At 39.8% G+C, this 19,407-nt stretch overlaps 2 protein-coding genes across 4 annotated transcripts in view; one reads left to right on the top strand and one right to left on the bottom strand.

The window, feature by feature from the left end:
- wwp2 (WW domain containing E3 ubiquitin protein ligase 2) overlaps positions 1–19,407 on the top strand; it is a 59,030-nt gene that overhangs the window by 13,617 nt on the left and 26,006 nt on the right. For both annotated transcript variants that reach the window (XM_084094957.1, XM_084094956.1), the window contains exons 6-9: positions 14,525–14,603; positions 16,504–16,655; positions 17,131–17,326; positions 17,406–17,495. In XM_084094957.1, coding sequence (XP_083951083.1) covers positions 14,525–14,603; positions 16,504–16,655; positions 17,131–17,326; positions 17,406–17,495 — 517 coding nt within the window. The remainder of the gene's footprint in view (positions 1–14,524; positions 14,604–16,503; positions 16,656–17,130; positions 17,327–17,405; positions 17,496–19,407) is intronic.
- LOC311070871 (uncharacterized protein) lies at positions 1,124–18,270 on the bottom strand. Of its 2 annotated transcripts, none has more exons than XM_084094966.1 (2): positions 18,099–18,270; positions 1,124–1,723 (listed from the first exon to the last, which is right to left on the bottom strand). In XM_084094966.1, exons 1-2 carry the CDS (start codon positions 18,153–18,155, stop codon positions 1,253–1,255), a joined length of 528 nt encoding a protein of 175 aa, XP_083951092.1. In that variant the 5' UTR covers positions 18,156–18,270; the 3' UTR covers positions 1,124–1,252. The 2 variants fall into 2 exon arrangements, with proteins under 2 accessions (XP_083951092.1, XP_083951093.1); XM_084094967.1 differs by lacking the exon at positions 1,124–1,723 and adding an exon at positions 7,693–8,070.

Here is a 19,407-nt window from a genome sequence, read left to right as displayed (position 1 = left end):
TCTACTATCAGCTATGCATTTCGTTAATTATGTGAGTTGGTAAGTTTCGTCAGGGTGGTAAGAAATATAGAGCTGAGTATTATCAAGTGTTTGGTTTTTGTTCCTATTGAGCAGATTGGATTGAAGCTGCTTAAAATATTAATGATGTTGCAGTAAAAACCAACACACACTCCTGCAAATGCTTCTTATGTGTGTATGAAGGGTTTTATTGTTGTTCTGAAGATAAATAATCTGTTGCTTTTGATAGTGTTTCTTTTTTTCAGTGATTCCTTCTGACATTCTCTTTCAGTTACTTGTTGTACATGTGCACGCACACACACACACACACACGCACGTACGCACGCACGCACGCACGCACGCACACACACACACACACACACACACACACGTCAAGTCCTCTTTCTTTATATAGCGCTTTATTCAATACAGATTGTTTCAAAGCAGTGATAACAGGAAAATGATGCAAACGGAGTTCATTTTGGCTCTAAAAGAAAATAGTGTCATTGTTCAGCTGAAGTCAGTTCAGTATTGATTCAGTTCCGTTATAAGAGATCATCAATTATTAAATTAGTTAATTTCATCTATAAAGCAGTTCTGCAGAGAACAGTGATGTCCAGCTCAGTTCAGTTCTCATCTAAATTTCAGTGCAGTCAAATCAATAATATAGTTGAATATTAACAAACTAACACTGTGTGATTATGATTTAGGCTGCATCACAAGTCAGAAATCATATTGTGGATCAGTAGTTTTCAAATATTTTTTATCTAGTTCCTGTCAGATTAATGATGTTTTCTATGGCCTAACCCTACCCCTGAACCTACCCATAACAGAAACATGTGCAAAATAATAGGCAATAGTTTTGCGCGATTTATAAGCCGTTTTAACTAGTGAGGACCAGTTTAATGTCATTACTAGTCAGTTGTCATAATATTTCACAATATAAGTGAGGACATTTGGCTCTCACAAGTATAGCCAAACCTGTATACACACACACTTCTTCATTTGATCCTTATAGCGCTTCTTCGACCCCCCCCAGCTGAGCGTTGACCATGATGTAACTGGCCATATAGTACTCTGCGGGGCAGCCGACATGGGGGCATCCTTATCACATTCCCCAACCACTGTAGTTGGCGCTGGGTAATCATGGCCTCAGTACTTCTGCAGTTGGTCTTTTTAAGTATTTCAATGTGAGGCACATGATTACGCCAGGTGATTCCCAGAATGCGCTGAAGGCAGCTTATGTGGAAGTGCTCTAAGGACTTGATGTGACGGCTGTAGGGTACCCACGCTTCACAGCTATAGAGGAGGGTAATGACACAGGCCGCTTGGTATACGCCGACCTTTGTGGAGGGATGAAGGTTCTTATTATGAAAGACTCTACACCGGGTCTCCCAAAGGCCTTACCACCAACAGAAAGGAGTGATATGCTCCTACTATTGCAGCAGACAGCCTTGTCACCCTTGTTCTTATAGATGACTACAATGTTTGCATCTCTCCATTGCTGTGGGATGTTCTCATCAGTCCAGGCCTTGGTGATGTACTGGTAGAAGGTGTGTATACATATGTACCCTCCCTCCTTCAGTAGCTCAGCAGGGATGTTATCAGCACCAGGGGACTTGTTGTTCTTAAGGGAACGGACAGATGATAGAACCTCCTGGAAGGTTGCTGGTAGACTGAGATTGTGGATGGGAGGAAGTTCAGGCAATTTGTCCAGGATGGTGCACTGTAAAAAAAAAAATACATCCCCAGGTCAAAAATTTCAAGTGACCGATAACATCTAAATTTTTCAATTAGTCTGACGTATTATTTCTCATTGAGCCAATGTTAACAGACTATTGCAACAAGAATTTCACTTGGGCCAATTGAAAAATTTAGATGTTAACAGTCACTTGAAATTTTTTGATTTGGGAGGGTTAGAAATTTTTTACAGTGTGGGGTCTGCATCAGAGTCTTGTTTGGCTTATATTATTATTTATTAGTCTTTTCACAACCAAAACAACAGCTGGCTTTGTGATCTGATTTCAAATCCTTGTTTTAGCCACGCATAGTATAAAGATCTGGAGTGTGTTCTTTCAGTGTGCAAGTTTCTATTTGACCTTCAACAGTGGATAAAGGTTGGAGTGTGTGTAGGTCTGTTAGGGTCCTCTGTTCACTCTGAAGTCGCTCTTGTTGTTTTAAAGTTTTCCCTCATTTCCCCTGGCGTTTTTTTCTGAAACGCATGTACTACATAAACAGGCCTTTGTGTACAGGCCTGGGGAAAGCCAGAAAGTCTCTCACACGCACACGCACACGCACACGCACACACACACACACACACACACACACACACACACACACACACACACACACACACACACACACACACACACAGTAAACAGAAACTTGTGCTTTCTTACAGTAACTTTTTATTTTTGTACTAGCTTTAATGTCGCTCGATTTAAGTTTTACATTTGCAACTTCAAGGCTTCATTAACACACACTTTCATGTGAAACTATTTAAAAACAGAAGGATAAAACACAGCGACATAAGCAGTGTCATAATACAGAATTTGTTTTATTTAATTTCAGATGCATGTCATTATTAAATGAATGGGTATTCCCAAAATGAAATCGTTCCTCTTATGGGATTCCAAACTATGATTTTCTTTGTTCTGCGGAAAAGAAAATGAGAAATTTATTGCAGTGTTCACTCTGTTCTTTTCCATACAGTGAATGAAAACATTGTGTAAGGAACAGAACAATTGATTAATTCATTATTTGCTGATGATAGTCTCTCTCAAATCTCATTCAAGTTTGTGTATATAAATGTGGCTCATCCAGATTGACAGTCAAACAGACTGAAGACATACTGTATAACTTGGGAAGCAGGAATATAGCAGACAAGTCATATGGATTGCTTGAATTCTTTTATGGTCTGTTTTTGGGGGTAATTTTTGGAAGAAATTAAGTCATACATTTGGAACAAATTACACACATGAAGGTGAACTGTCTTAAATGTTTCTTGGAGATGTTAAAGGTTATTGACTGTAATGCATGTAAAAACGATTAAATAACAGGAAATTAATGCAACAAAGATTGTTTTGCCTGTACAGCAGCTCTAGAAGAAAATCATTGTCCAGTTTAAGTAAGTTCAGGGTTGATTCATTTCCGTTGTGAAAATCATTAGTTATCTGGAGAAAACAGTGATGTCATCGTCCAGCTCAGTTCAGTTCTCATACAATGTTGTCAAAGCAGGCAGATAAAAATATTAAGAATAATAAGTATCCCCAACTAAGCAAGCCAGAGGTGACAGTGGCAGGAACCCAAACTCTATCAGGTGACAGAATAGAGAAAAAAAACTGTGAGAAACCAGGCTCAGTTGCGGGGCCAGTTCTCCTCTGGCCAACAAACGAACACTGAATGATTATGATTCATGCAGCATTATAGGTCAGAAGTCAGATGGGAATCTGAATATTCAAAATATTTAATCTAGTTCCATCTGGTTGAAGATTGGATTCATCACATCGGTATGGAGACAGGTTTTTTGATACAATCTCTGCTGACACTTCAGGGCTGTGTTGTGGTTGTGTCTACACGCAGATCCTCCATCTGATCTTGATACGGCCTGGATATGGTTGACCACAGTAAACCTCGGGATAAACAGAGAGACTAATATTAGCGTAGATGTCATTCTTCTTATGATGTAACGAGTACATCAGGTGTGTTATAGGAAGTTTTCCCGGTTCTGGCTGACTTAATTTATGCAGGCTTTGAGGTCATGAACACATGAACTAACTTTTCTGCATTTGTCAGAGCATATGTCGTAGTGTAGATATATTTTTAAGATGGAAGAATGCTGTTTTACAGATGCTAGAAATGTGGCTTTCAAATAAAAGATTAGTATCAAAGAGCATACCCAGGTTCCTAACCGACGAAGAAGACTTGACAGAGCAGCCATCAAGTGTTAGACAGTTTTCTAGGTTAGTACGTGCAGAGGTTTTTGCTCCATAGGAAATTACTAGTCTTCCAATTTTTTACATCGGCTATGCATTCCGTTAATTTTGTGAATTGATAAATTTCGTCAGGGTGTGAAGAGATATAGAGCTGAGTATCATCAGCATAACAGTGAAAACTAATGCCATGCTTCCTAATAATATCTCCCAAGGGTAGCATGTACAAGGTGAAAAGCAACGGTCCTAGTACTGAGCCTTGTGGTACTCCATACTGAACTTGTGATCGATATGACACCTCTTCATTTACTGCAACAAACTGATAACGGTCAGATAAGTATGTTTTGAACAGTGGCAATGCAATTCCACTAATGCCAACATAATTTTCGAGTCTATCCAAAAGAATGTTGTGGTCGATAGTATCAAATGTAGCACTAAGATCCAGTAACACTAATAAAGAGATACAACCACGATTGAATGTTAAGAGCAAATCATTTGTAACTCTAATGAGAGCTGTATAAGTACTATGATACGGTCTAAATCCTGACTGGAAATCCTTGCAGATACCATTTCTTTCTAAAAAGGAAAATAGTTGTGAGGATACTGCCTTTTCTAGTATTTTAGACAGAAAAGGTAGATTTGAGATCTGCCTGTAATTGACTAATTCTGTAGGATCAAGTTGCAGTTTTTTAATAATATGTTTAATAATAGCAGGTTTAAAAGTTTTCGGTACGTATCCTGATGACAAAAGGGGCTTTCGCACCGGAGGAACCTTTTCATAGTTCCTAGAACTATTGGCGGAAGTACCCGGATTTTGGCCTTTTCGCACCGCAGGAACTAGGAATGATTTTAGTTCTAGGAGCTCCTTTTGGAGGAACTAATTTATTTCCTACTTCAGAGTAGGTTCTAAACCAGCACTATAGGAACTACCAGTGACGTTAGTGTACAGTATGCTGACTGGCCGAATGCACGCGAAACACCAGCACCCGCCATTTTTTAAAAAGCTGTGTAAACACACAGATTATAGCCTATATATGTACTCCACAAACTAACTCTACGAACATGGAAAACCATAGATTGACCTCTTCACCTTTAGGCTAAGGAGAAAATCCAACGCAACTTTGAGGGGACCAAGCCAAACAAACATGATTATGTATTTCTGCTCAGCTAGCAACACTGAACATCAACCACATGGCATACGCTAATACTTTTTATATTCTGTCTACTTTCTATGTATAACAGTTCTATCTAATAACGTATAAGACAGGACTGTTAGACAGATCATAAACTAATGAACACGGAAAATGCGAGCACTGTGTGCACTGGCGTTCTCAGCGCCGTCAAAATAAAAGTCACAACAACAAGCGTGGCTTACGTCACTTCAGAGCTCCTTCTGGCGGTGCGAATGCAACCAGGAAAATGTTCCTAGGGGAACCAATAGTTCTCGGGGAACCACACTGGTGGTTAGTTCCTAGAACTAAGTTCCCAGAACTACCTGGTGCGAAAGCCCCTAAAGATGAATTAATGATATTAAGAAGAGGGTCTATGACTTCTGGAAGCTTCTCTTTCAGTCGCTTAGTTGGTATAGGGTCTAACATTGTTGATTTAGATGATTTTTGAGTGTAGCAAATTAGCTCAAAAGGGAAATATGAATAATTAATCATAACTCGTTATAATTAATTATAAATATTTGGATCAGTTAATTGAGTTAACTTCATGTAACTAAATTAATATTACAATCAAGTATCGTCTATCAACTCTTCAAAAAGGATATTTTCAGTAGCCACAGAAAAATAACTTTCTTAGCATGTAACTGTGATCATGACCATTAAATCGACATCGATTTATAAGCAGACCAGAATCAACTCGCATGAATGCGCACAAAAGTTTTAACTAAATGACGAACACATAACTAATCTAAAAAATGGGTAGAATGGAAAGTGAAAGTGACTGAAAAACCGAAACAGAACAGAAGAATGAAGTCATTTAACCTCTTGGAAGAACAATCAGTCCCTTACTTCAAAGCTCCTTTGTTAACAAAGGGGTTCACAACTTAAGCTAAACAGCAATTTAGTATATCTCAGTGGGGAAACCCAAACATCACGGAGTCTGCCTGGGTGAGGGGTTGTGAAGATTAAGTGGAACAATGGTGTGTTTGATTGGTCAAGTCGTTGCAGTCGTTGTTGTCCGTCCTGTAGACAGCGGCGAGCGATGATGAAGATGCAGGAAGATCAGACACACACCTGGCACACAGGGCTGGAGGTTGTGGTGGTTTCCCTGGCCACTGGTGTAGCCAGTAGCAAGGTTTAGGTCTCTGAGTTTGCTGTCAAGCAGCAGGTGTTTTGAGAGAGTCATGGTCATCCTCATGTCAGTTGGTGTGGGGTAGGTGGTTGTTTGTTGTTGCAGGAAGTGGTTATGGGAGTTGTGTAGTGTGAGGAGAGTTTCAAACAGACCTAATGCTGATGGCAGAAGGGCAGCAGGTGGTTGTTAGCTTCTGCTCTCAGTCACAAGAAGTCTGATGTTTGCAGTGTCACTCTGCTCTTGCGGCGTGGCCTACTTGAGCTGGTCTGAGTGGTCTTACGGTCAGAAGCGTGCTCTTCCCAGTACTCCTGAGTACTGTTCAAGGAGCTCTCTTACTACTGTTAGAAGCTCCTGTAGGTCCGATGCAGGTGTGTCCAGTCGTCCTTGTGCAGCCTCTGAATGGCCGCTGTATGAAGGTCATAGAGGAGGATGTTGTTGCTGCCTGCTGTTAGAGATCCTGTGGTGTCTGCAGGACGAGGATGCTCCCATCCATGGCTCCTCCCAGTGGTAGGTCTGGTACCTTGGTCTTTTGCCATGGTTACCTTTCTGTCCTCGGCTGGCTAGGAACCTTTTGGAGAAGCGTTTTGCATTTTAGCAATGCTGTGTGCCTTCTGGTGCTAGCTCAGGATTCTGAGTTTTGTAGTTCACAGTTGCTGGTATGTTACAAACCCTTTTTGAGGAGGCCTTGTGTTTGTTAAAGGCCTTCTGTATCAGGTCAAGCAGTTGTTGAATAGGCATTGTGTGGGGGCAGGCCGTAATCCTTAAATGGTGACTTGCAATCTGATGGAGGTTTTGGACGAAAAGACTCTTGAAGCTGGTGTCCTCCTCCATCCCAGGTTCGTTGTGAGCTCCGAAGAAAGCTCGTCTGTGGTAGTAAACATAGGGAGTTTCATGTCTGCCCTGTTTGGTGTCTAGGGCAGATCAGCCTTCTTTCAGACTCTTGGTCTGAGAATTCCTCTATGATGGCTTGTTTCAGCTGCTGGTAGTCGGATTGGATGTTTACTGGCTGCCGTGCCAGAATGCGTCACAACTCTGGGCTGGATATGATCCAGAGCAGATAGTCTATCTTGGTGATTCACACTCGTCAAAGACTGCAGGTGAAAGTCAATGTCTCGTAGGTTGGCATAGACGTCGTGGTCTCCTGCAAGCTATGGTGTGAATGCAAGTATGTGTCTGGCCATTCGCATGATGTCTTTGAGTGTCACTTCATGTGCCGTTTCAGGGTTTGTCTGAATTAATCCTTTTCCTTCTGCGGCTGCCGAGGCTTTCAGGAAACTGGCTGGTGAAGTGTTAAGTGGAGGACTTTGGATCCTCCTCACTTTGTGTCTGTGTACAGGGCTGGGGGAGTTTGCGCTGCTGATGTGAAGTTCAGCAGGGTACCTCTTTCTTGTGGCTGCACACAGAATGCCTTCAAGGGCCTTAGCTTTGGTGTCTCTCTCTTTAAGTTCCACATTGGCTGTTTTTTGTGTCTTTGTGTGAAACAGTTCTCTTTCAAGGTCTTGTTTGGTGGTGTTATCCAGCTGCTCTCTGTGCCCACCTGCTGTCAGAGCCTCCTGAACACCAGTGATCTTCTCCGGTTGCTCCATTCTGTCAGCGTCCTTGCGCATGTCTGGTGCCTTCTCTCGCTGAGAAGATGATGCTGGTCAGCTCTTTGTGGCTCAGGCTGGGTGTCGGCTGTCCACTTGTGTTGCAGTCTCGCTGTTTCTTTCTCTGCTGTGGCAGGTCATTAGCTGCTTCAGGCTTAAGGATGTCCATCACATTGCTCTGCCGGGTCTCCAGGGGGTCCTGGTGGGGGGCAGGGCTGGATGTCTGAGGCATACTGGCATACTTGTGGAAAACACTGGAAAGAGATGGCAAAGGCAAATGCAAGTTCGTACAGAGGTGGTAAGCTATCTGTGTGGGGGGACGGCTATGTGGGCTGTGTTAGGTGTGAATAGCTGATGTGGGGCAGCTAGTAAGGCAGGGTGCTAAGATTTTGTGTTGGCGAACACAAATAAAGAATTTGAGTATCTTTGTTGACGGGCTGTAAGCAGTCAGCTAATGACTGGGGCTGTATGTGTAGTCAAACTATTACTCAAAACTGATGGTTCTTCTCGAGTTTAGACAATTATTTCTCTCCTATAGCAATGAATTAATGGAATTTTCTTCAGGGACACTACAATGGACTGTTTGATACAATACTGTAGTAGACGGTTGCATGGTTGCAATTTTCTTTATAATATTATCAATCTTGCAAGTAAATAAGTTAGTCATTACTGCTGTGCTGTTTGGAAACGTCTGAAGTTGAAGTTTTATTTCTTGTTAATTTAGCCGCTGTATCAAATAAATACCTAGGGTCGTGTTTGTTTTCTTCTAAGAGGGTCTAAAAATAAGCAGATCTAGCAGTTGGTAAGTCCTTTCTGTATGCAGTAGTGCTGTTTTTCCACAAAATGCGAAAAACCTCTAGTTTTGTTTGTTTACAATGCCATCAACATCAATTCCATGTGACAATATTAGATCTTAAAGTATGATTACGACAATGAGTGGGTCCTGACAAGGGTCCTAACTCCAATATAATTTAGATTATCTGTAAATGCCAATCCCAATGCATCTTTTTCATTGTCTACATGGACATTAAAATCACCAACAATAGGACTTCATCTGCAGCCAGTACAAACTCCGATAGAAAATCAGCAAATTCTTTAATAAAGTCTGCATGGTGCCCTGGTGGCCTGTATACAGTAGCCAGCACAAATGTCAAACAGGATTTATCACTTACACTAGATAGCATTATATAAAGCACCATTAATTCAAAAGAATTGTATTTGAAACTAGACTTCTGAGGAATACTGAAGATATTTCTATAAATTACAGCAACACCTCCCCCTTTGCCTTTCAGGCAAGGCTCATGTCTATAACAGTGATCTTGGAGGGTGGACTCATTTAAAGTAATGTAATTGTCTGGTTTTAGCTAGGTTATGATCTGTAATTATATAATTTACAGTAAGTGCATTTGAAGAAAGGGATCGAATATTCAGCAACCCAAGCTTTATCATTTGTTCATCTGTATTATATCTGTTTTTTATTTGTTGAACATCAATTAAATTGTTTCCCTTAAATGGGTTTGGGAGTTTTTTGTATGTACTATTTCAGAGACTAGACACAGTCTCTATGTCTGACTTCTGTGACATGAGACAGCTAGCAGACGGTCGGTTTAGCCAGTCTCTCTGCTTCCTGACCTGCGCCCCAGTTAGTCAAGGTTCAACTCTAAGACTATGTATCATATTAGTAGAGAGAAGAGCGACACCACCCTAGGAGGGATGAATACCATCTCTTTACAACAGGTCAGGTCTTCCCCAAAAACTTTTCCAATTGTCTATAAACCCTATATTATTCGGCGGACACCACTTAGACAGCCAGCCATTGAATGACGACAGTCTGCTACGTATCTCATCACTCAGGGAGGGGGCTTGTGAATTAACACAGCTATTTAATGTTAATTTTAGTGATTTCCCACTGGTGAAGTCGAACATCATTAGTGCAGACGTGAATAATAATCTTAAAATATTTACGATTAGCATTAGCCAGCACATTTAAATTTGCTTTAACCCCCTGGGGTCAGCGGTATCGCCGGTGATACCAGCTCGCTTTTTTTTTATCAGTTCAAAAGAGATTCATTTTGCTCTGTTGACTTTGATATTACAAACACGTTTCATACATCAATCGATTCTGTTAAATGTGTATTATTTTTGTGTATACTCACAATAAAAACAAAGTGTTTTGCTTTTTGCCAAATAAAGAAAAATAAACACGAAGCGAGTTCTGCCTTCTCTCTGTCAGTGAAGTCCATTCTGAAACGCGTCCGAAAATGAACAATAACTCAGCGAATACTCAGTCAAACAGGCATACAGACACACAGGCATGAAGCTTGAATTCTCTTCTTTTAAATGAAGTAATTTATATAAAAAACAATATTCTCAGTTCATGTAATCTGTAAGAAAAGAGCGAGATGTCAGTCGTTCTCATCTCATCTAATTATTTTTAATGTGACTCCGCCCACGGAGAGCGCGCGCTATTCAAACGCAAATGACTGAGGCAATCCACGCAAACCTGTGAACGCCCCCATATCAGCTCGAGAAAACACAAGTTTAATCAGATCATTGTAGCCTACTTGTTTACACCGTCTCGCAGCGCTGTGAGGAATAATAATAATGGAAAATGTACCTCAGAAGTGCGGGTATTTCGAGGAGCAAGGATCCAACTGAGCTGAGCTGATCCAAATGTGTGCTGGCAGTGTGTGTACAAAACCACCCTATAATCGTAAAAATCCACCCAGTGCTTTTTTTGAAATCCCCATAAATCATAAGCACTGTCTCAGAACAACCTGTTCTTAGATTCGGGGCAATGTGACATACTTTTGCACAAGCCCCTCCCACAACTGTTGACTGACACTGCCATATTTGCATAGACCTGCCCTGAGTGAGTTGTACACAGTCCGCCATTATGTCGACACCGGAGCAGCTGTAGACAAGAATGTCTCCTAAGCGATTGAGGTGTTTTGTTATAAGATGTTAGAATGAACATGGCAGTCTTCATTTACTCTCGTTGTTACTCGAGGATGCATCTGTACCAACTGTTCGTGATCCTGCTTATAGTCTCCGGATCGATAGGCCTAACGTTACTTATCATGGCAGTAATGGAAGGGAGAGCGCTCACTTTATTACAGTTCATCTGAGTTGTTTTACGGATATAAAGTTTACCAGTTTATTAAGCACCCCTTTAAAAGCTGTTTATATATTTGTTTACTGTTAGTTGTAATGAGTGTTTCTGTTTAATTCGCTGTGTATGTTGATGATAATGAAAGGGAGAGAGAGAGTTTATGGATAAGACTTTAATGCACACTTCTTATTCTGTGTTTATTCAGCTCTTACGGTGATTTTCTGGAGTAAAACTGATGGTTCATCTTTTGTGTGATGTACAATAAACTTCATAAACTCATCAGTAAATTTTTGGCCATCATTCAGATGTGGTCCTCTACAATAGACTTGTACTAATAGTGGATATAAGCAAGATGAAAAATAAGTTATAACCGTATTTGAACTAAACTATACCTGTTCTATCTCCATACAGCATATATTCTCTGGCTCTGTGGACATTATTGTCCGTCTCCAGGTCAAAATGAACATCGGTACTGAGAGTTTCTGTTTTGATATTATCATTCTGTGAGGCTCCACCCTCTGTGCCGGCAGCAGCAGCTCATTTGCATGTAAAGGGATACATACTAAAACGGCGCGTTTTTAACCCCCAGAGGTCGGCGGTATCGCCGGCGATACCAGCTCGCTTTTTTTTTAGCAGTGTAAAAGAAACTCAAAAATACTCGGTTGACTTTGATTTTCCATTGGAGTTTCATACATCAATCGATTCTGTTAAATGTGTATTATTTTTGTGTATACTCACAATAAAAACAAAGTGTTGTGCTTTTTGCCAAATAAAGAAAAATAAACACGAAGCGAGTTCTGCCTCCTATCTGTCAGTGTAGTCCATTCTGAAACGCGTCCGAAAATGAACCATAACTCAGTGAATACTCAGTCAAACAGGCATTCAGACATACAGGCATGAAGCTTGAATTCTCATCTTTTAAACGAAGTAATTTTTATAAAAAACAAATATTCACAGTTTATGTAATATGTATGCAAAGAGAGAGATGTCAGTCGTTCTCATCTCAGCTAATTAAGTTTTAATGTGCTCCGCCCACGGAGAGCACGCGCTATTCAAACGCAAATGTGAGCCGATCCAAACAAACCTGTAAAACGCCCATCAGCTGGATAACACACACCGCGAGTTCACTTTCAGACTTATGTACTTTACGATGCTGTGAGGAATAATACTGTCTTGATAATAATCCTGCAAAAATTTACCTCAGAAGTTCTGGAAGTATCATTTCGAGGAGCAAACGGATCCCGCTGAGGAATTAGGTCAGTTCTGTTTGCTTTGTTCTAATCGGAATGAATGAACGCAAAGATGCGTGCTGTTGTGGAGCTACTACAGCTGGCAAAAATACTGTTTAAATATGAATCGCGTTACTATGAATGAATGAACGCAAAGATGCGTGCTGTTGTGGAGCTACTACAGCTGGCAAAAATAGTGTTTTAATATGAATCGCGTTACTATGAATGAATGAATGAACGCAAAGATGCGTGCTGTTGTGGAGCTACTACAGCTGGCAAAAATACTGTTTTAATATGAATCGCGTTACTATGAATGAATGAACGCAAAGATGCGTGCTGTTGTGGAGCTACTACAGCTGGCAAAAATACTGTTTTAATATGAATCGCGAATACAAAGAAAGATTACACTGGAAATATTGTTACAATTATAAATGTTGTTGTAATTGTATAACCTTAAAAAAAAAATTATATATATATATATAAGGATAGATGTAAACAAAATCTTAAAAGGTCATTATAAGCCTTATCTTTAAATAATTGTATTATGCTTTATTAGTGACACATTTGGGAAGAGAATATATTCCAAATCTGAAAATACAGTATGAGAACAATTAACTGCACAATTACTAGAAATGTTTACCTTGGATATTGTACAATTTGCAAGCAAAATTTGTGGAAAAAACAACAAACCAGTTATATATTGTCCTTGCATTCTTGTGGCTCATTCACACACCTGAATGAAAGGCTCATTACCTATGCAGCCTCATTATGCGGCCCCATTGACTCCATAGGTGTGAATCACGCCCACCCGCATATGGCCTTTCCAAACAAAAAGTGTTTTACAAGATTTAAATCAATGTATTGTGTTATGGGAATGATTAGGCAGGACGATTTTCACATAATTTTGAAGAAAAAATACTAGGCAACGACATCCATTAGTCAAAAGTCTTATTTACATATATTTAGAATGTGTTTTATGGCCTTATTTCAGAAACTTTAGTTTTTTGTTTTTTAAAAAACCATGCATAAACATTATTCTATCAAAAATACAAACATGTACATGCAAGTTGTTCACATATTATGGTAGCCCTGTTTGTGCTAAATAGAGTGAATTTACACCTTTGCCATTAATATGTTTATAAGCAACTGAAAAAAGCACAAATGTCAGGGCATGTCAGAACATCTCAAGGACCCCAAAAACCCCTCAGACTCCAGAGGGTTAAACGTGACACAAAAAGTGACAATTTAAACATGCTGTAAAAAAATTATCTGTTGGGTATTTTGAGCTAAAACTTCACATACACACTCTGGGGACATCAGAGACTTATTTTGCATCTTGTGCAAAGGGGCATAATAGGTGCCCTTTAATGTCTGGAGCTCTGACTCCCGGCAAACTATGGTGGTTGATGTCTCTATTTTTACGTTCCGTGTAATAGAATCGCCAATAACCACGGCACTTTCAACAGGATTCTCAGTTGGTGCATCACTGAGTGGAGAGAGCCTGTTTGATATTCGAATCGGAACAGAACAGCTGTGTTTTGTACTGCAACTATGCCGTCATCCGGAACCGAACAATGTGCGGGGCTCGCTAAGCTGTCGCATCCAAAGCAGTATCTAAAGCCCTTGCATTCTTACTAGATTTGGCAAAGGCTGCGATTATTTTATGCGCAGCTTGTCAGTGCAGCATGGCTCTGTGAGTAGTAGTAAATGCTGCTCCATCTGAAAGCCAGAGGGCGCTCTCATACAGACACCCCAAATATGCCCCGCAGAAGTAGATAATGCATTTCATTCCAGGAAATCCCTTTGGGCTTCATACTATTGCTGTAGCTGAATAAACAGAAGACAGGAAACCGCTGTGCAATAGTGAAAACGGGCTGTCTCAAAATTAAACAAAATTAAATCAGAACTGGGCATTATAAATGTATGGGCATAATAGCATAATTTAGTATAGTATATGTCAAGTCTCTCAATATTTTCTATTCTACAGTACGTATTACTCAACATTCAGCACATTTTTAAGCAGATCACTAATATTAGTGGCTCCCACAGCACTTGGAAGTGCATGCTTTACGACAGCACCAGGATGTTTTTAGCAATACTATGACTTACACTTTGCAAGTTGTGCTTTTGTGTCTTTTTTACCCTTTTTAAACATTAATTTCCTAAGTAATGGAAAGTAGGTCGTTTTAAACACACAGAAGGCTTGTTTTTAGTGATTTTTTTCCCCCTTGTAACACATGGCCTCTCATGGATTATTACTTTAATGAGATAAGTAGGAATGACAAACCTTTCCGCATGATGTATGTGAATCAGTTGTCCTAATGCACTGATTTATGATGTTTTTTTGTGTGTTTTTCTTCTGTGCAGAGGTAGTTCACTCGAGCAGGTCTAATCTGCACAGAGCTCATAGTGAGGAGACCCCCAGTTCCAGCAGCCCCCGTGGACGGTCAGCACAAATCTCTTTATTTTACCATTGTTTATGTCTGACAATTTTTTTTTGTGTTTTATACTTTTGTTTCATGTCTTCTGCTGTTTTTTTCTCTCTCTCATGTACTAGTCAACACATCCTTGCGTCCTAGTTATGCATCTAGTTATGCAACACTAGTTATGCATCCTTGCATAACATCCTAAATGGGCTGAAGAATTATAAGTGTGTGTTAGGGGTTGGTGGTATGACCAAATTTTTATCATGGCTATGATCTGTATATAACAATATAGTTTTGCTGGAAATTCTTCTATGGTTTACATATTAAATAACTATAATTATATGTACATATTTAAGTGATCCAGTGAATTTAACTTTATTTTCTTTATTATTTGGAATTTGAAAAATGAAATCTAAAAAATAAGATTATTAATAACAAATGACCTTTATTCAACAAAAGACTCAAAATGGTTAACATGCATTATAATATAGTTTGGTAACCCTTTTCATTAGTTAACATTAGCTAACTACATTGGTTAACATGAACAAAAAATGAACTGCACTTTTGCAGCATTTATCAATCTTTGTTAATTTCAACATTTACTTATACATTATTAAAATCAAAAGTTGTATTTGTTAACATTAGTTAATGCTCTGTGAACTAACATGAACAAACAATGAACACCTGTATTTTATTAATTAACATTAACAAAGATTAACAAATACAGTAACACATGTATTTTTCATGGTTAGTTCATTTTAGTTAATACATTAACTAATTTTATAACTCAAATTACGAAAATGTTAGTTCTATCAAACCAGGAGCTTATTAGTTGCCGTACCCACCACCAGTATGTTCCAAACAAGCATGACTGGCATATGGTGGCCCAGTAGTGCACAACACAACGCAATTTAAACAACACAACGGAAACAACAATCCGGCGCTTCGTCTTTTTTAATTAATCGCTGTTAGAATTAAATGAGCCGAGGGATTTAATGCAGGGTCTAATAATCTAACAAAATCCAAATGATTTTGATATCCAATATATTTTTATGAACCCTTGAAATTTCTATGGGGCAATATATTATCATTCTACTGCACATTCAGCCCATTTCACGGTGCCGTTTCTTAACCACGTGTGTTAAAGTTAACATGCAGGATTTATACTAGTGGCAATGGACTAATGAAATCCAAATTTTTAACAGTTTTTACCTACCAATGTTTTGTATAGACCTTTGAGCACATATTACTGTTAAATTCATTTCACATAGCTGTTTCTCACGGCCACGTAAATGATGTTTTAAAGCTAAAATTTGGGCTTCGTACTGAGGTAATGGTCTAACAATATGACTAATTTTAAACAGCTTTTACTTTACCAGGCTTTTTAAATGACACTTTAAATTAATGAATTTCTTTAGACCATTATCTCTGGTATAAAGTCCTTAGCTTTAACACCCTTCTATAAGTGGCCAATAAAAGGAGCATTTCCGTTGTATTGTGGCTTGTTTCCGTTGTGTTGTGGCGATTTTGTTGTGTTGTGGCTTGTTTCCGCTGTGTTGTTTACATTTCCTTGCATTGTGCACTACTGGGTCACTGTACTGGCAAGCAAATGTGTTGCTTGGACATTTTAGTGATAAACATTATCTAGTTAGTTTTAGGCCCGATTTACTAAGATCCTAAATAAAGAAATATCCTTGGATAGTTTAAAATAATTTCATGCACTTTTTGTGGGCACGCAGCTGATTTACTAAAAATACTTGCCCCACGTACAAAAAAGTTGTACACACCCATAATTAAAATTATTCACTTTGTGTGTGGGATTACAGAAGCATAACAAGAAATACACAGCACCAGCATAAACAGCATACGTGCATACAATCACTCCACTGTGTCTTATATGAATCTCTCATATATTTTCAGAAGTTCAGGTCGTTCATCTGGGGGTTCTTGTGGAGATTCTCCAGCTGACATGAGAGGAGCTGTTCTCACTAATGGTGAACTGAATGGAGAACCCACAGAAACCCCATGCCGTCGCAACTCAAAGACGACTATCAACAGCCTGAGCAATGCTGGTTAGATACACACACGTTCAAATTTACAAACATACAAACTCACTCAGGCTGATGTGAAATATGATCAAAGCACACTATGATACAATGTGATGAGGGGTCATTTCAATCTAATACTACAATCAATGTGTTAATTCACAAAAGGTGCTTTTATTTTGACAAAGTATTATTGAATTGTTAAAGTTTTATGAGAATTATTGTGCTTATAATAATAATAAGCACATCCTGCCGTTTATTTTCTTTCATCCGTGTTATTTTACTAGTTCTGATGTGTCAGTAGCTTTAAGAATTCCTGCCTATTAAAAGCTAAATATGTTTACAAAATGTGATATAAATATATAGCAAAAACTCTTTCAACTGACACTTAACATCGTCACCATGATAAATATTACCCGACCCTACTTAGGCCCTAGTAAACACTCTTTGAGGGAAGATGTTAATTCGGACTTTTTTGTTGGTCTTTTTTCTTGGTGCTAAGGTAAAGGTGAGACACCTACTAATGGGATCGAGGGCAGTCACCTGTCACGTCCAGCTCTGTCTTCACCATCACTGAGCTCAGACCCCCCTGCTGGGACGGACAGTCCTGCCCCACCGCCAGCCACAGATGCCCCACCCACCACTGACCAGACCAGTATAACCACAGAGACACAAGCCACTGATGCACTGCCCACTGGGTACGTCAGAGAGATGGGGTTGATTTTAAACACGAACACATGTCATATCAGTTTTCTTAATGATTTTCATCTCTTGCAGTTGGGAACAGCGAATTCTTCCTCATGGACGAGTCTATTATGTGGATCATAACACAAAGACCACCACATGGGAGAGACCCCTCCCACCAGGGTGTGTATCTGTCTTTTTCATGTGCTTTTACATGATGACAGCCTGGTAATGTTTATGGGGGGAGTTTGTAAATTTCAATCACTAACAATTTGCACATTGACATCTAAAATTACTTCACCACCCTAAAAGGTGAAGTTATCAAAGATTAGGGGTGCGATATTGTATTGTCTATGATGACAGTGTTTCTCAACTGATAGGTCGCAGAGTGTGTAGTCAATGAAACAACCACAACGAACGTAATTCTAAACGTTTTTCCGCATGATTTTGAAATGCGTGCCTGAATATACCCACTCATGCCCACTGGGCCTGGCAAGAGGTTCCTTAGAGCTTGAGCTGATGCCCAAAAGCTTTGGGAGAGGGGAGGTACAGGTGGCACAGAGCAAACATCAACTTCCAATATTGCACAACATGGCCTTTGTCAGGGTGGGAGAGAAACCTCAGGTGGAGCCCAGGGCCTCAACTAGCCTCAGCTCGGGATTGGCAGCTGAAGGTTTACCTAGGGAAGCAGCTGAAGTTTCCGGATAACATTGCAAGGACAACATTCAGGCCAGATTTGGTCTTAATATCTGACTCTTCCAAGCAAGTGGTCATGTTGGAACTTACCTTCGCTTGGAAAGACCGGATAGAGGCTGCATGGGCTTTGCAGGACAGTCTGTACATCGGACACTCAGTCTCCTTGGTATTAGAGGGTTTTAGGAAAGAAGAGCCACGAGAACATCATAGAAGCTGCAGAAAAAGCTTCAAGGTGGCTGTGGATCAAGAGGGGTGGTCAATGGCGAGGGTGTCTGATGATTGAATATCTGAAACACCCTATGATGTGTCCAAGTTGCACCATTGGGTGTTTTTAGAAGCCAAACTTGCCCTAGGTTTGACATATCATGCCATTTGTATTGCTCTTCTTCTTAGCTTTTAGTCTTTTTAGCTTTTTAGTCTTAGTCCTTCGTGGATGTTTAATGAGACGTTAAACCGAGGTCCTGACTCTCTGTGGTCATTAAAAATCCTAGGATGTTCTTCGGGAAAAGAGTAGGGGTTTAACCCCGGCATCCTGGCCACATTTGCCCATTGGCCTCTGTCCATCTAATCATCCCCATATACTGATTGGCTTCATCACTTTCTCCTTCTTTGCGTTCTGGTGCAATATCATCCAGGTGGTGCTGCACATTGGTGGCGGTTGAAGAGATTCCCCCCTTCCATATGTAAAGCACTTTATGTACCCAGAAAAGCACTATAGTAAATGTAACAAATTAATTAGCTTGAAAAAGAATGTCTGCCTTTGACTTCAGTGTGGTGAGTCTGGATTGAGCAACAATATCGCAACCAAACATTTCCAGTAAATGTGGGTTAGTCCTGCACGTCAGATTGAGGAAGTTTAGCCTACTTCTCCTTACAGCACTGTTTCAGCTCTGTGATGTGGGTCAGATTAATTGCATATATCAGCTCTCTTTAATTCCTTTGAATTATTATTGAATTATGGTCAAAACTTTTCTGCCGTTTCAAAACATTTAAATTTCTTCTGCTTTAATCATTCAGCGTGTTTAGGGTGACTGACACCTTGAAATGTTTCTGTTGATTTTTCTGTTATAGCACAGAATCTATCAATGATGGGAAGTTGCCCTAGTCCAGAGGCAGCAATACAGCCCAACACTACTATACCACAACTGTGCTTCAGAAGATCTGATGTAGATTTTTGTGCAGAAATGCGGAGGGTTAGCAAAATTTCTAGCATAACTGTTCTGTAACATGCTGTTCACACAGGAGTTACAGTGGAAGGGAGGCTTTTGAAACACATTTTTAAAAGTTGATGCTGAAAAAACATGTGTGGCAAAGGTCCATGGTGTTCTCTGGTACGTGTTTGCATTGGAAAATATGCAAGATGTGTCCTTCAAGAACAGCCCCTGAAAGTTCAAGACAA

This window comes from Abramis brama (assembly GCF_963993115.1).
Source record: "Abramis brama genome assembly, chromosome: 20".
Lineage (NCBI taxonomy): Eukaryota > Metazoa > Chordata > Actinopteri > Cypriniformes > Leuciscidae > Abramis > Abramis brama.
Note: the sequence above shows the minus strand (reverse complement) of the source record. Positions and strands in the feature narration are given on the sequence as shown.

Coding starts and splice junctions, on each gene's coding strand:
- LOC311070871 (XM_084094966.1), bottom strand. CDS start 18,155: ATGTACAGACTGTCCTGCAAAGCCCATGCAGCCTCTATCCGGTCTTTC. Junction 1,724..18,098: donor TCCGGTCTTTCCAAGCGAAG/GTAAGTTCCAAC, acceptor TTTTTTTTACAG/TGCACCATCCTGGACAAATT.